Source organism: Misgurnus anguillicaudatus, chromosome 21 (genome assembly GCF_027580225.2).
Source record: "Misgurnus anguillicaudatus chromosome 21, ASM2758022v2, whole genome shotgun sequence".
Classification (NCBI taxonomy): Eukaryota; Metazoa; Chordata; class Actinopteri; order Cypriniformes; family Cobitidae; genus Misgurnus; species Misgurnus anguillicaudatus.
The window spans coordinates 39,591,096-39,607,444 of record NC_073357.2 but is presented as its reverse complement, the minus strand read 5'-3'; the positions used below and the strand labels follow the sequence as shown (position 1 = coordinate 39,607,444).

The following is a 16,349-nucleotide window of genomic DNA, read 5'->3' as shown; positions in this document are numbered from 1 at the left end:
CGCCACCGGAAAAACATGTTATAATCGGAGACAACTTAGTAAAAAAAGTTTGTCCGTTAAGGGCTTCTGTAGAAACATGGCGGCACAAAATGGGGACTTCCATTAGGTACCATACGGTAATAAAAAAAAGAATAATAGTAAAATATAAAAAGGTCTTGTACACCCCAGATAATATAGTTATTTTGCATTTTTGTCAAGAGAGCCTTCTAAAAATTACACACTGCACATTTAAAGCGATCAGTTTAGCATGTGTGCTTAAGTCTAGAATTTTTATGATATTATCCTACAGTACACAGGGAATATGGATTTTTTTTCCAGAAAACTTCTTGCATAAAATAGAATCAAACACTTTCAATGACCTGTATCAATGTATGTATTCCGTAGACGCAATGGTTTTTATATTGTATGTTCTATTCCCCTACCATCACAAAAACCTGTTGGCAGTTTTTATGAAAAAGTACCATTTAGTATGTTTTTAAGCCGTTTAGTTTACAGGGACACAGGAAGTTCATGAAGTTCACTTTGCGCGGCATTATCGGGGGATTGGATCTTACCCTGCCCCTGCTACCAAGTTGCTTAGCTGAATGGCAGGCAGAAACGCACCAATCTCCCCTTCATACATTCCTCTCTCACCCTATTGGCTGAATTTGATGAGACTTGAAAGTTCCCTATAGGCTGAAAGCTTGGTGGAGAGTTGTTGCTGTTGCTAGGTTCCTGTTGCTAGGATGGGCTGTCGTGGTGGAGGGGAGGCGGGACACACACAATGAATTATGGATGAATGATTTTTTCCCCTTTTTTTGTGCAACCTAGAGAGAGGACTCATCTGTGATGCAGATGAGAAAGGAGTGAGTTAGGGAGAGAGAGAGAGAGTCACAGAGAGCGGAAGAAAGAGAGGAGGGGTGTCTTAAACCCTAGGGCAGGCGTTTGGCAGGGTCCTGGTTGCTGTGGTAACCAGCTGCAAAAAAACTGATGTTGATTCTTATGCAAAGGCGAGGTTCAGGGTTCACTATCTGTTATTTGTTCAGCGGGAGCACCAGAGAGTTGACCTCCTGATCTGAACCACCTCCAGTAACCTAAGAGATTAGCCACAGATGAGTGACAAGGCAATGAGAGAGGAGATGAGGGAGAAAGGGGCGGAGAAAAAAGAGATCAGGAGAGGTGGAGAGCAGAGGAGGACAGACAGTGGGCAAAAGAGGTTAGAAAGAAAAGTTATGAAGGTGTAGAGGTGAAATGTAACAAAGAATTGTGTATATATGAAGAAAGGATGCATTTATGATACAGCAGGAGGTTGCAGTTTTATGAGTATGATCATTTTGGCAAAATAAGGAGCAAGGTTTCAGTATTTACAGTTTGTTACACACAGAGACGTCCACATTAAGGCAAACATTTAGGTAGCTAGTGGGATTGAAATAAATCCCATATCTGACTCTAGAGAGCTCCCCTCAGCAGACAGAGACCTTAACAGCCCTTTCGAGGATCGTATAAAGCATGTAAATTTGTCACAATTGTGGCAGCTTATTGTTCTGCATGGTGCATTTTGTTTTTCTGTCTTTTATTCACCTTTTCCTAGCCACGAATCGCAGTCTCATTAAAATGCGTAATCAGCTCTCTACCTTGGTCTAAACGTGCGGGTCGTCTTTACAATGGCTGCGAGCATTTTTAATAACACATAATTGAATTTTTGTACAATGAACATAGGGCGGGATTTTGCAGTGACAAGCACATGATATTTCATCCTTTATATAAGAAAACGAAAACACATACATGCTTGATACAAAGATTGTTTTCCTTTATTTTTTTAACTCGTGCAGCTGTTCCCCTATAAAGCATTTAAACCTCTCATATGGAATAGGGGCAACTAGCATCCTGTGCTGAGAAGATATAAAAGCCGTAATTACCATAAACAGATGAAGGACAATATGGAGCCTGCTGTTTCAATGTCACAAACACAGAAACACATGCACGCACAAATAAACAGTGTCAGCATGCCCGTACAAAAAGGTGAGCATACAACTGTTGGGGGTTAAGTTTAGTGTCATACCGTACAGTCATACCAGTGGCAACCGGTGACTTTTTTTCGAGGGCGCACAATGCGAAGTTCATCACAACATGTATGTAGCCCTCATTTATGTGTGTGGTTCGTAAGTTCAAAATATGTGTTCGGTGCGTCAAGTGAACCTATGTGCATCGCATGTCTTGTCAAAATAAGTGCCTGCTGCAAACGTGTCTAAAGGGTTTGATAAAAGAGACGCATAATCTCATGCGTAATCAGAGTTTACTGTTAAGGAAGTGTCTAGCGTGTATTTTGAGAACGTGAGTGTCTCTTTTATCATAAACGGTTTTGACGCGTGCACAGCAGGCATTTACTTGCTATGCACATGCTTCACATGATGCAACAAACAAATATTTTTGAAACATGAGCAACACACATGTACAAATATTTTGAATTTGCGCCCCTCGGAAGAGCAGTCATGAGCCGCCACTGTGTCATACCTACCAATTCTATATAATAAAGCCCAAAATTAAAGTGGTGACTTGTAGAAAAATGCCACAGGAATACAGTATAACATCTGTTTGATTTTACCAGAGTTTTTATTTGCTGATTTTACATCTAAAGGGGGTTGCACACTGGACGCGCAGCTTAGCCGTTCTAAAAAAATCGAACACATTGTTTTCTATGAGTATACGCACATCGGTGCCGGCAGGTGGCGCCTGTCCGCGGTGCCCAGCTACGACTACGGAAGTTGCTCAAATCCCTGTCGCGCCACTCACATAGTTTAACAATAAATAACATCATATTTGTTCCAAATCATTATTGGCTGCTAACGTATATTTTGCATTTTGAAGTAGACCCTATCTGACTATGCCCGCACTATTTAATGTGCACTTTCGTTGTACGATACCTCCGAGTTGTCCTAGACGCGACTCGACTCGACGCGGCGCTGAGCTGTGTGTCCGGTGTGCGACCTCCTTAAATCATCTAAATCTATCAGTTTTTATGTCTATTCCTAACTTCCTTGGTTTGTGTCTAAATGACACTCCTTTAAAACTGCATTATCCTATTTAAAAAAAAGTTTATCCAAACATGAATTCTCGGATTATTTACTCAGCCTATACCCGATGTATATAACTTCCTTTCTTCAGTTCAACACAAACAAACAATGTTGTTATCTGGGTCCAAAAAGCAAATCCATCCATCATCAAAGTAATCCAAATGACTCCAGTGGGCTAATAATAGTCTTTTGAAAAAAAAGGGATAGGTTTATGAGAGAATTTTTTTTAGCAAAATGTAAACAAACAGATCTGAGTGTTTAATTTAAATATTTATGTGAATTGTCGTATGCGTGTTGTGTCATAAGATACGTGAGAACGAATGACATTTGAAGTTCCTGATGTGCCACCATCTTTGAATTTAGTGCCCTTATCTGTTTATCACATTCAAGTTTATTTTGATGGCTGTGCTTTTTTGGAGCTTCACTCTTTTGGATTCAATATAGTACGATGCTGGAGCATAAACGCTTTTTAATAAAAGCAAAATGTGTTCGACTAAAGAAATGAAGACATTTACATCTACCATCTTTGGGTGAACTGTTCCTTTAAGCACACAGATCTTATCACACATGATTCGTGGTGGTTAAACTTCAGACTTGTAAAAATGCTTTAGCACACCCGCCCCTCCTCCAAACTCCCCTATCATCACTGACCTCTGACTTTCAACTGCAGAATCCATATCATTTGGGTGTCTAAATGTGTCTGTGACACTAATATACCATGACATTCTTGTTAGAGTCGCTCTTTATCGTTGATAATTATGCAAGCATGGGGCAACGCCTCCTCGACTCTTAGCAGGAAGGGAAGGGAAAAGCCAATCTCAGTATGCAGATGGTTAAAGTCCCCGTGGAGAGGCTGGCCGATTAGATGCGTGTTGATAAACTCACTTACTCTGAGTGACAGTTTGCAATATTGGGGTCGCAGAGGTGACCTCCGTCGACGGCACTGATCAAAACGAGGAAAAAGAAGAGACAAAATGCCAGAAGTGTCCCCTGATGCATGATGGGACAGGGATGAAAGCTTGTGAAATGTCAGTCTGTTTTTTCCCTCGTTCTTGTTGTCAGTCTCTCCTTGTGCTTCCTGGATGGATAATAACCCTGCAGGAGCGTGAGGTGTAATGAGAGAAGGTTCTTATTGAGATCAGGAGATTATCTAAGCCTTAGCTTGTGTGTTCAATCGTCTGGTGTAATCGGATGTAAATAATACATATGTATAAAGTCTTAGCGCTATACTGCTTACACAATATCTGTGTATTTCCTAAAAGTCCTTAAGCGGGTTTGGCTTGCTTGCCAATATCTCCTTGTGTTGTGTTTGACAGGACTAGATGAACAAAGTAGAATAATAATATGAATAATTATAGAGCTCTGATGCAAAAGCCCCTAAATGCCACCTATGTCAAAAATGACATAATGATTTTAACCATGCATTTTGACACGTTTGTCAAATACTTTTGCTTCAAATCTGCTTAATCCCATCCTCAGGCCATTCAGAAATAGCGGTTTGTTGGCAGAATCCATTAAGAGTCTGATAAAAAAAAATGCTCATGTACAAGAAAATATGTCAGATGCACTTTTGGTTTTGTAACTGGGCTTTTCTATTAATACAAACTACACCATTATAATTTATATGAATATCCTTTTAAAATAAATGCATTCAAACCTACATTAATTCTGAATGCATCCTCTCTCATTGTCAGTGAAACTGTCTGGTTGTAAGTTGGTGAGGACATACTGTAGATAAAAGGCTTCATCCATATTCCACCCTATCAAGGCTTTAAACAAGTGGGAATGCTTGTGTATAAACTACTATTCATGTTTCTGTATTCACTGGGTCCATTGCAGAGAACATGTTGAGAGTTCCTGCCTTGTAGCACCATGTTTAAAAAGCTTGTTTGCGTTTTATAGTAGATCAAAGCAAGCAGGGGTCTTGGCCAGACATGAGACGCTACTGCTGCAATCTGCTCCCCTCTCATTACATCCCCGCACATTCAGATGGGAGAAAACAACCCTAGATTCAGTCAGCCATCTCAAGAAGACCTGGATCACTTCCCAAATGCCTCTTCTGGAAGCTACCCAAGCCAAAAATCAAGGTTCACCATTGTTTTTATGTCCAAGACTGGTTACCTGTGTTTTTATATACCGATGTAAAAGATACTTTTAAAGCAGCCCATTTTCAGAGATGCTTGCTGGTAAATGCTCAAATTATGATTATAAATAAATATGTATTTATTGAGAAAAGTTCAAGTCTCAGCAGATGTTGGCCACTGTCAGCAAAGTTAAAAATCTCACAGGCTTAAGATCTTCTGAATCTGAACATTAATTGCTCTTAAAATATCTCCTACTCCATTATTTTCAGGCCTTTTTTGTGAGAGGACAATACACTACAGGGTGGAGAGAGGGTTACGGGATAAGCAAAAGACCTCAAGCCAGGATTCGAACTCGGGGCACCAAAAGTGCCTCTGCACCATGTGTCAAGGCACTGCCCATACACCATTGGCTCTGACAGCATCTAATGTACTTTTAAACAGATGGCATAAACTGTATTCCCAAGTTTACCATATTTCAGTAGAGTTTTTAAATGAAGAATGAAGAAATCAAATTAAATTAATCAATTAACCACTTGATCCTTCGATTTCTCACGTTTTTTCGATTTTAATAGAAACTGTTTCTAAACGTAAAATTTTCTTTGCCCTGTTTTTTAAATGAACTCAACCCAGATCTTCTGAGGTTTACGGGTGCAAAGACATGATTATGTGCTGGATTGGAACTGAGTTTGAAGTACTATTGAAGGGATTCTCCTATTGAAAGGGTCGTCTTAAAGAGCTGGGGTACTGGGCCAGTGATTGTCAGAAGGGACTTGGGCATAATATGGAAAGATAATTGGGTTTCTAAGTGAGCTTCACTATAGGGCTCTGATTGAGTCAGACTCTTGAGGACTTCTAATCGTAACTCTTAGTCCTTGCAAAGTGAAAAACTGTGAACTGGAAAATCTCAGTTTCTTCACATCAGTAAGTAATATCAGAATATTAAGTCATATTATGTAATTACCTATTAGCTTTAAGATTAGATTGTGATGATAAATACATTGTATAACAAAGCTATAATATCAAGACCAAAACTATAATTATATTTACATTTAGTCATTTAGCAGATGCTTTAATCCAAAGCGACTTACAAATGATGAAATCAGGGTTGTTTGTTGGCATGTTTTTTCAATGTGTAAACAACAAAAGATTAGCAATACTTCTAATAAAATAAAATTTGCCATTACTTCTTGTTCTATGGCAGAAATGTTTATTTTTTAAATTTTTAAGCTATTTTTTGGACAGGAAAGTACGTAGAGGAGAGGGGGTATGGGATCATCAAATGACCACGAGCCGGGAATCGAACTCCGGTCGCCGAAAGTGCAAAAGCACCACATGTCGGAGTGCTGCCCACTACACCATCGGCTCCAACGGCAGAAATGTTTCTTCCCATTAAATCACACTTCTTTCTGCCTCTGTAACATTTGCAATTTTAAACATAAGAGAGAAGTGAGAAATGATTTGGACATCTAGGATGCATTATGTCTGTCTCCAGTTTCTGACCTCAGCAACCTTTTCATTCAGATGTCTTAGTGCTGCATTGCCACCCAATGTCATTTTTGATTGCTAATAGTCAAATTATTATTTACTGATTCAAACCGAGTTAAAGCAATGAGAACCCTGTGTTCATTTCTACACCTTGAATACAGTACAGCATATATCTAATAAAAATAACTCCTAAGATTACAGAACTGTTGCCAGCATTAGCTGCTATGTCCTGAAAGTGTGTAGCAGTTATAGATTCTGTCATTTCACATAGGTGGATGTTTTATTTGTGATGGATAAAGTGATGACCTGCTAAAGATCACTGGAAAATGATATTTAGATAAACTAGTACCTGGGCAATTACTGATATGACTCTTTTGGATTTGCTGTTTTTACTTTGCTTTATCTTAGGTTGTTAAAAGGCGTATTTGTGAAAAGTTTAGGTGCACTGTTATTCAATATAGCTGAAGCATTTATTCTATATGTTGGGATAAAACAGAGACAGGTGTATTGGAGAAGGTTTGAAACAAAACTCAGTATGACTCCACTTGGGTGATTCTCACGAAACCATTGAAACACCACGGCACTAATAATTTTAGCTTTAAAATGTGTAATATAGTAACATTAAAAAGCATCAGAATTAACACAATACTGTGTTTTACCTTGCACAATGTGTGATTTCAACATAAGAATTAAATTTTTGGAAATTTTATCTCATTTTCTGCTGAAATTCTCATTACCGCAATGTGTCCGGCTGTGTTTTAACATGCGTTATGTAATTTAATCAAATTAACACAAACATATTAAGAAAAAAATAAATGGATGTTTTGCTAGACTACTTCAGATGACAGAAAAAATATTTACTGAATATTCATGTATAATAATAATGAAGAAAAATTAGGAAAATGATGTGTCCATGCCTGATGTTCTCATCCTCCGCAACACTTTTTGAGAACATTTTAAGCACACATACAGAATTTTAATAAAGTTTGATTTTGAGTGACCAAGCACATGGACCAGTTACTTCAAGATGGCTACCAGGTAAGATCATTTTTTTACAGTTAATTTGAAATATTGTCTTGTCAGAATGCTTACACGACATTTTGATTATCATTACCGCAACAGATGCTTATTAAATGTTAATTTAATTAATAGAAGCATAATACTTTGATTTAAATGCATGTGCAGAATCTCCAAATTATGTTCTTTCAGGTTTGTCATGTCATTTTGAAAATATGTCAGTGTTGATGTTTTCTGACTGTTGCGGTAATGAGATTTTTTAGGACAAATTTTTTAAATTATGTTACAAAAAGTGTTAAATGATAAGTAAAAGTTTTTAAATTAATGTTCCCATTTACTCCAGACTTTGTTTTTTCAATGTCTGGTGGGAAAAAAGTAAATTTAAGCAAATTTAAAGATTTTCATGCTTGACATTTTTAAAACCAAGTTTTCGTGAGAATCACCCACTTACACATCTTTGTGCATTAAGCTTTTAACACATTATGCATAAATTTAACACATTATGTGTCATTTTAACACATTATGTGTCATTTTGTGTTCAAATATAACACAAGTTGTGTTAAAAGTAACACAAAATGTGTTGTTTCAATAATATTTATGGGACAATGCATTTAGTGTGTTGTTTTTAACACATTCGTTCTAAGAGTGTGTAGCCTTTGACCAACCTGCTTTTTGATTTGTTAAATAAGGGACACTTATATTTGATACAAATCATCAGATTTTTACAAGAGAGCTCAGTCAACTGAACTGGATGTGTCAGATAAGGAAGATACTGTATACAAAATCTAGTGCAGTTGGTCTAGGAACGGGATTAAGAACCTGTGCAGTTTATGTGACATTAAGGACGACACACACACATTTCAAGTCTTGAAGTACTCTACTAACAAGCTGATTAGCAGGTACGTTTAAAAAACAAAATGTGGGTTAGGATCAACTAATTTGGAGTTAAATGAAGTTTTACTAAAGGGTAAACAAAATATTATCATTGTGTTTATTATCAATCTTGAGACTATTTGGATCTAAACAAGCTACGATTTATAGTCACTAAGTTCTTTGAACTTGCAAAATAATAAATAAAACAAGGTCTCTTCTGGTCCAAGCTGACAATTTGAAGAAAAAAAATCATGCAAATAGCTCATTATTTGATGTTCCAGTGTAATTTTGTACTAATGGTACTAACGGTAATACCTCTCTTTGGCACAAAGGCATTTTGATGATAATAGTGAGATATCTAAAAAGAGAAAAGAGCACGGATAATGACATTCTGATTTAAGAAACCAGAAACAGACAATAACAATCACAAGGCAAATCATCAAGGGCAATCTAAATGGATAAATTTTAAACGAATGATAGTGAAACTAAGTTAATTAAAAATCAGCTTGAATTAAACTAGTTGTCACCAAACGTAATAATTAATTATGTTATATGGGAAATAAGAATTCCCTGAAAGAGAGTCGACGACATATCACAATTCTCCATAATACTCCAGTTGCTGCAGGAAGCAATTACCATCCATAATTTTTTCTGATAAACTTGTATCCCTCTGATGACGACCAATTAAACATGCACAATTATGGTTACCATATAGTTATTCATAAGATGATTAACATGCCCCCCTTACATTCAGACTGGCTGCATACTGATAGGATGCAGGTTAAGCGACAGATACATATGCAAATCACATGCAAATCAACATACAGAAATAGCAGGAAAGCAAAGCGATATCACAGGGCTGTCAATAATGGCAATGCAGTGCAAAAATTGAGGCGTGACTATTTTTTCATGCACTTCGGTTAAATGTTTCTTTTATATAATTTTTACTATTATGTATATAATTTTACATTTATTTAGTGAGAAACATGCTTTTATAATAAAGTATTTTGTGTTCAGCTTCAAATCTAAACAGATTCAAGAGAATTAACTAGCAATTCATGTGAGGATAACTACACTATCTTTATGTCCTATAATAAGGACAAAAGGATTCATGAATGCAAAAATTACTTAACAATCAACATTTTGAGATTTATGATGTTACTTTATATTGTTCACACAAAAATAATATATACAATTACATTTTGGCAGACCATTCTTAATCACATTGGTAATCAGTTTATCTATATATAATATAATCTGTTTATAAGTCAAGAAACACAGTATATCACAACGAAGAATGTTGATTCCATTAGAGATCACAATTGTTAGAACTGCAAAATAGTTTTCTCATCATCGCATTTATATTGCTCATCACAATCCATTAAATAAATTTTATGCAGAGGATCAAATACAGTGTCATACGTCACATCTGTCCTACACAACACATATATCTGAGATGTTTATATGCACAACTAGTGTAAACACCAATCCGAGCAGGAAATACAACCTATGATTGCATGTCTAGTTGGCTAGCTCTTCTAAACAACAATAATTTCAAGGCTTAATCATTGCACACACACTTAGGACAAGTAAATGTCTTTCGCATTACAATAAATCAGAATTTCGATTTATACATTTGGTCAATTTTCATAGTTTCGTTTCATTTCAAGCGACATTATTTCTCTGTTTCTTGCAAAGATAAGAGAAAATCACATTACACAGAAAAGGTATAAGGAAAAGATGTTGGAAGTGTTTGTGAATCTTATCCTTCACTGAGGAAGAGCTTTGAGAATGGCGTTCACCTCTTCTGCTACAGCAGTCAATGCAAACTCAAACTGTTCCTGAAGACAGACAAAGAGAAAGCTATAAAAACGTACAAATTCAGTGAGCTAAGCACTTGCAAGTTTTTTAGAAAGAAAATGGATATTTGCAGAACAAAGGAAAACGCTCCTGAAATGTAAAAGTCTTGAAAATTGAAAATGTGGGCTTGTGTGGTGTTAAATAAAGAAGACTCGACTAGAAAGTATATGCACAGCGTCTTCTTGTATAAACATGTGTGTGTTAAAAGCTACAGAGAATGTGTGCAGATTCGGTACTCTGTTTAAACTGTGACTCAAACCTGTTTCTTCCCTCAGGGAGGCACTGCACGAAGATCGATCATTGTCTAAAGAGCAACCCTCAAAACGAATGCTTCAAACTTAAGTTTCTCACCGCAGGCCATGAAGAAAACCAAACTAAAGTGGGCGTTCAGTTTAAAGCAAAGCTTACAAAATGTATAAAAATCTCTCTCAAACCACTTGAGGCACTTTTTACGCATTTTAAACCAACATAAATTTGTCTTAAAAATCTGCATGATGTCAGTAAAAAAAGATACAGCATAATAACATACTGTATGTGGAGGATAACAAATAAACACTACTGTGTTTTGTATTTTTAACCTAGTAGGACCCATACAGCCGTGTTTGTACAGCAAAAAGGGTCACCTGGTGACCTAAAGCATAATGAGGGTTTTAATCATTTTTATGTACAAGGTGCTTTAGACAGAGAAAGGCAACTTGCTGTGTAATGTAAGGTGTAATTGTCACCATTTTGCCACTAGATGGTGTCACATTATGGAACATGGCTCAGACACTATGAGGTTCGGCTCTGGATATCTATCTGATCAGTCAAGCCGTTTATGAGGTTCTCATCTAAAGTAAACAAAAGCCGGAAAGCTCATGATGCTGCTAATGCACAAAACATTCCTATTTTGGGCCAGGAATCGAGAGGGTAGCGTGGATTTTAGGAGCCAGATCAATTTCACACATGAGTACCTGCTTTGAGAGCGTTTTAAAAGCTGAGGGCAAAGGGACATCCTTTGGACATATGTTGTCTTTGGTGCAATACAGAGCTAACTGAATGAGTATGTCATTACAGTAGTGCTGCAATTACATTATGACTACATTACTCTGATGTAGGATTATTTTTACAAAAAAATGGAGGAGACAGATCATTAAAAGCAACGAAATCTGAATTACGGCTTCTTAAAATTAGATGAATTAAATAACTAATTAAATAAATTTTATATCTCTTTGAAATACGTTACAGTTTCATGGTGTTTCATAGAAGTGACACAAAGACGTTGCAGTAGTAATTTAAATCACATTAATATTTAACATGTCAAGACCCAGACATTTTTATCACAAAATACACTCATAGACCTTATTTGCCCTACAATATGCTGTTATATTATGTTGCTGATATGATTTGTATTAAATTACTTTCACTTGAAAAACTTTGTTATTTTGTGCATTTTGTTAACTTATTATTACTTCTGAAACCCGTCAAAATCCACTGTGTGCTGGGGAAATAGCTCCGCCTCCCATTTGATATGATTAGCTACTGTATTAAACCACATTAGACTTTGGTTACTGTTTATTATATAAATGCTCTTTGCTGATATAAATATCTGAATGCATAAAATCTGACTACATCGGAAAAAATAGCAAATGAAATACAGATATAACAGAGAGTAAGCTAATATAATGCTTATGCAGTATACTATATAGCATTTAGATTTCAAGATCTTTTCAATTCTTTTAATGAAGGTCTAATATCTTAGTTTACATGTAAACAGGCTCCTAAATAGCTAAGCAGTGTCTTTATCTTGTATAAACAGCAGCTACTCATCTGCTCTTGTTATCTCTGAACTTAAGACTTCTTAATGTTACTTTAGTAGTTTTTTAAGAGCTATCGCAGAGATCTTATCAGTCATAATTGTAATGCTGGAGCCCTTCCTTGCTGTTTTTCAAAACATTGCTACCTGCGGCATCAACAGGATGTATTTGTCAAGGAAAGAAGTGATCAATTAGTAGTTAATAGTTTGAGCCTTGCTTTTGGTGCAATATTGACTGTGTCGGTTCAGATTACCAATCAATGTAAAAGTTGACTGTGTGGATAGAGTTTCATTTGACAGGATGTTATGTGCAGGTATAATTGCTCCTGTTGCTTACTCAGTGGGCCACTTTACTCTATCATAACAATGAAATTACCACAGGATTAAATGACAGAATTACTGTAAAATGACAGAAGAATTTGGAAAACCTCCAACATAAAAAGCCACAACACACAAGTCACCTTTTTTTAACATTACTATGATTTTATTATTATTATTATTAAGATTTATTTATTTTTTCTCAATGTACAAATATTTTTTTTCTACAATTATTCATTTTTTTTTGTCATATATAGTGTACGTTTGATCTTTTTGCTTTTATTCTTTATAAACATTAAAACACCCAGATCTCCTTTAGCACACTGACTTTGTTCTTTAAGGAAAGAGTTCTGCTGGTTTCTTACCTTAGTCTGTACCATGCCTGATCTCTGGTCCCTTAGGTGCTCCAGGGTAGCAGCAATATCAATCTCCTTCGCACCTGCAACACAGCCACATAACACTAGTTCAAAGTACTCAAGAGTAATCCTAGACACATCTACTCTCTCCAGCTCTCTCTTTTTATGTCTGGAATTACATTCATCTTTCAGTGTTGTACAAAGCTTATAGACTGTATCCCTACCTTGTTTAAGCTGACATTAAAGTCAGAAGTGGAGACTGTAACAGTTGCATATACTAAAACTTCAATACTGCATATAATATTTGAATATTCAGGTTAGTAATTAAAATATAATATTAAATATATAACATATAGTAAACCAATAAAAACATGAAATAAATACACATACACATGCTGTTGATGTGATTATATTTTATATTGTTCGCATTCTTGTTGTGAAAATCAGATCAGGTCATATTAATAGAGGGTATGCACGTGACGTCACCTTCGGCGAAAGTAACTGTGGCTACGCCCACTGAGTGGCAAAAGACAGAGCGGCAGCATTTGTGTACAATGTGAAATCAGCTAAAACATGGGGAAAACGCGTCTAAATGGTAAAAAGCTGTTGTGTGATAGACTGTACTAACAGATTGAATTCGAAGCTATCGTTCTACAGACTGCCAAAAAACACCGAAAGGAGAAGTAAATTGATTGTTTATTCCAACGTCCACAGAACACAGGTGGGTTGATAAATTGCTAGGGTCACTATCAAACAGTGGTTTTACTTTCTACTTAAATTTATTTTTTTAAAGTATTTGTAGTTTATCTGTGTTTTTCTTTGGAAAACATATATTCCAAAGCATATTATCATAATTTTACTCTATTACATTTCATAAATACAAGTTCTTGTTTTACATTTAATATTTAATTGTTAAAGTAAAAGTACACAATTTTAATGTAATTAGTATTAAATACATTTTAATATGCAAGTATGATTCTATGCTTTAGAATGTAGTGAAGTAAAATTTTTCACAATACAAACACCCTAATAAAGCACAGATGCTTGGAACATGTAACTAATGTAACGAAGTGTTGTCCACCTCTGCTATCAAGTCCAACTAAATTTAATTCAAGCTGATAATAGTCAGTTTTACTGGCATTTTCACAGCAGCCGCTATGAAAACCAGCCATTTTGTTGAACATTTGCCACTCAACAGGGCGTGCTCCGGTGTGGTCACGTGGGAAAGTGACGTCAATGCCTACCATCTATTGATTGATTTAGGGGTGGTTTCCCGGACAAGGATTAACTTAAACCTTGACTAGGACTTAGTTTTATTAGGAAACATAACTAGTTTTAACAAACATACCTTGTGTGCATTTTGAGGCAAAACAAATGACACTGGTGTATTTTAAGATATTTCAGTAAAAGATGCTTGCAGTTTGGACAACTCTTACATTTATTTTAGTCTAGGACTGGTCTAAACCCTGTCCGGGAAACTGCCCCATAGTCATATTAAATATTATTGACTTAAATAAAACCAAATTATTTAACACTTTTTAACACTTTATTTATATTTATCAGCTGGAACAAAGGAGTCTTCCTTATTTTAATACACTGAAACCTGGCCAGTACATCTACAGCTCATGAAAACTCTGAAACTAAACCTGCAGACCGTTTACACTCGGTGCTGTTGTTGTGCTCCGTACAGACTTACAATGGAGCCATTGATTGAACCCAAACTGTAAAGTGAATATGAAATTTTTCACATGGCGAGAAGGCTGATTAGGAGAAATCTCCCTTTCACCTTTAGCTTGAATGACTTCTACAGAACCATTGTTGTTGTCTCTCATAAATGAGAGGAGTGCAGGAGAGGTCTAACAAGGCCTGATTTCTCATTCATTCATTCTTCAAAAAAGAAAAGAAAGACCACCCCCCTTCTCCACAGATTGATAGAGAAAGAGAGAGAGAGAGCGATGGAAAAAGAAAAGCGGGAATCCTTATAGATGCATTCTGAAAGGGAATGAGTGCAGCTGGGGTTCCAGGCTCAAAAGTGCTCCAACACTTTCATGTCTTAAGAAGTGCAAGATTCCTAAGTTTAGGGGGAAAGAGAGAGAGAGAGAGAGAGTGGGAGCGAAGGAGGGGGATCTTGCAAGAAAAGGCTTTGGAATTAAAACAGCATTCTTCACTAATTTACAATTCATTCCTAGAGATGAAGAAAAGAAAAATACGATGGGGGTGTTTGAGAAATGTGAGTGAGAAAGAAATGAAGAACAGGAGAGGCAGAGAGGGGAATGGAAGAGAAAAATTTCTGTTGTTTAAGACGTTCTGGGGCTTTGATCACAAAAGTGAACACTGGAAAGTGGGCAACCTGGGAACCCCTCCTTCAGAGAGCAGACAAAAGGAAGATGGAGGGGGCCGGCGAGGGCCGAGGCTCCGGACCCCTGACAGCATGGGAAAGAAGCACAAATGTGGTGAAACTCTCCTTTGCATCTGGCCTTTGATCCCCCGTGGAAAAGTCGATGGACTATGATCAGGTCAGGAGTTGGGACGGACCAGCGAACAGATAGGAAGTGAGACGGATTGGGTGGGGCTGGGGGTAAATGCATGGGTGACCTCACCAGATGGAGGTGCTGGTGGAATGGCTCGGCCAGGTTATAAAGGTAACATCTGTCTGCATGGGAGGATCCACATGACTCGTTGACATTTTTAATTCTTTGCCGTACTGAACTTTTTGCATGAGAGACATTTAATAAATTGTCGCATTTAATCAAACTCAAGTGAAAACGCAGACCAAATGAAAAAGCACAAAATTGCAAGTATGACACGAGCTGAAAATGTTTTAATAAGGTGAATACCTAATTTAGTCTGTCTAAACTTTGTCCTTCATCTTTTATTTCACATTAGATCTTCACATTCCTGGCCATTCATTTTGGCTTTCACTCATCTTATACTCAGCAAGACCATCTGAAAAGTAAAACATTAACAGCAACTCCTCATTTGTGCTGTGCTCTCTTACCTTTGGCCATTTTATTTAGAACCATATCAATCAGAATGTACGTTCCACTTCTTCCAGCACCATCACTGTAAAATAGGAAAAGAAACTTGTTATCAGTTTTGAGAAAAGAGCAAACATTAGCAATACAGAGTCTTTAACCGGAAAGCAAAGTGTTCATTTCTGCGTTGTGTTACAGCCTCATTGTTTGATGTTGCATCATTCTTCAGCATTCCCAATAGTACTGTCAAAGAACACCGTACGGCTATCTTATTTTCTCTTTCTCTGCAGAACTAAACTGAATTTACAAAATATATACATAACACAACACTCACTCATTTTAAAGTGAAAATTTTGCATGCTGCATGTTTTCGAGCTTGCTCAGGTTAAAACCCCAGAAATAAAGGCAATGGAAAACCACCTCTTTCCTCATCCCTGATATCATTTTTAATTATTCAAATATGCATGACAGCTGTTAAGCCTGTCTTTCTTTACAATGAAAAACTTCTGGATGATGTGTTGGTCATTAACCCT

General features: G+C 36.6%; 1 protein-coding gene across 1 annotated transcript in view; it reads right to left on the bottom strand.

The window, feature by feature from the left end:
• Positions 1–9,653: 9,653 nt before the first annotated feature.
• ptprn2 (protein tyrosine phosphatase receptor type N2) overlaps positions 9,654–16,349 on the bottom strand; it is a 175,624-nt gene continuing 168,928 nt past the window's right edge. The window contains exons 21-23 of the mRNA XM_055207009.2: positions 15,840–15,904; positions 12,851–12,924; positions 9,654–10,353 (exon numbers count right to left, since the gene is read on the bottom strand). Coding sequence (XP_055062984.2) covers positions 10,282–10,353; positions 12,851–12,924; positions 15,840–15,904 — 211 coding nt within the window. The 3' untranslated portion in view covers positions 9,654–10,281. The remainder of the gene's footprint in view (positions 10,354–12,850; positions 12,925–15,839; positions 15,905–16,349) is intronic.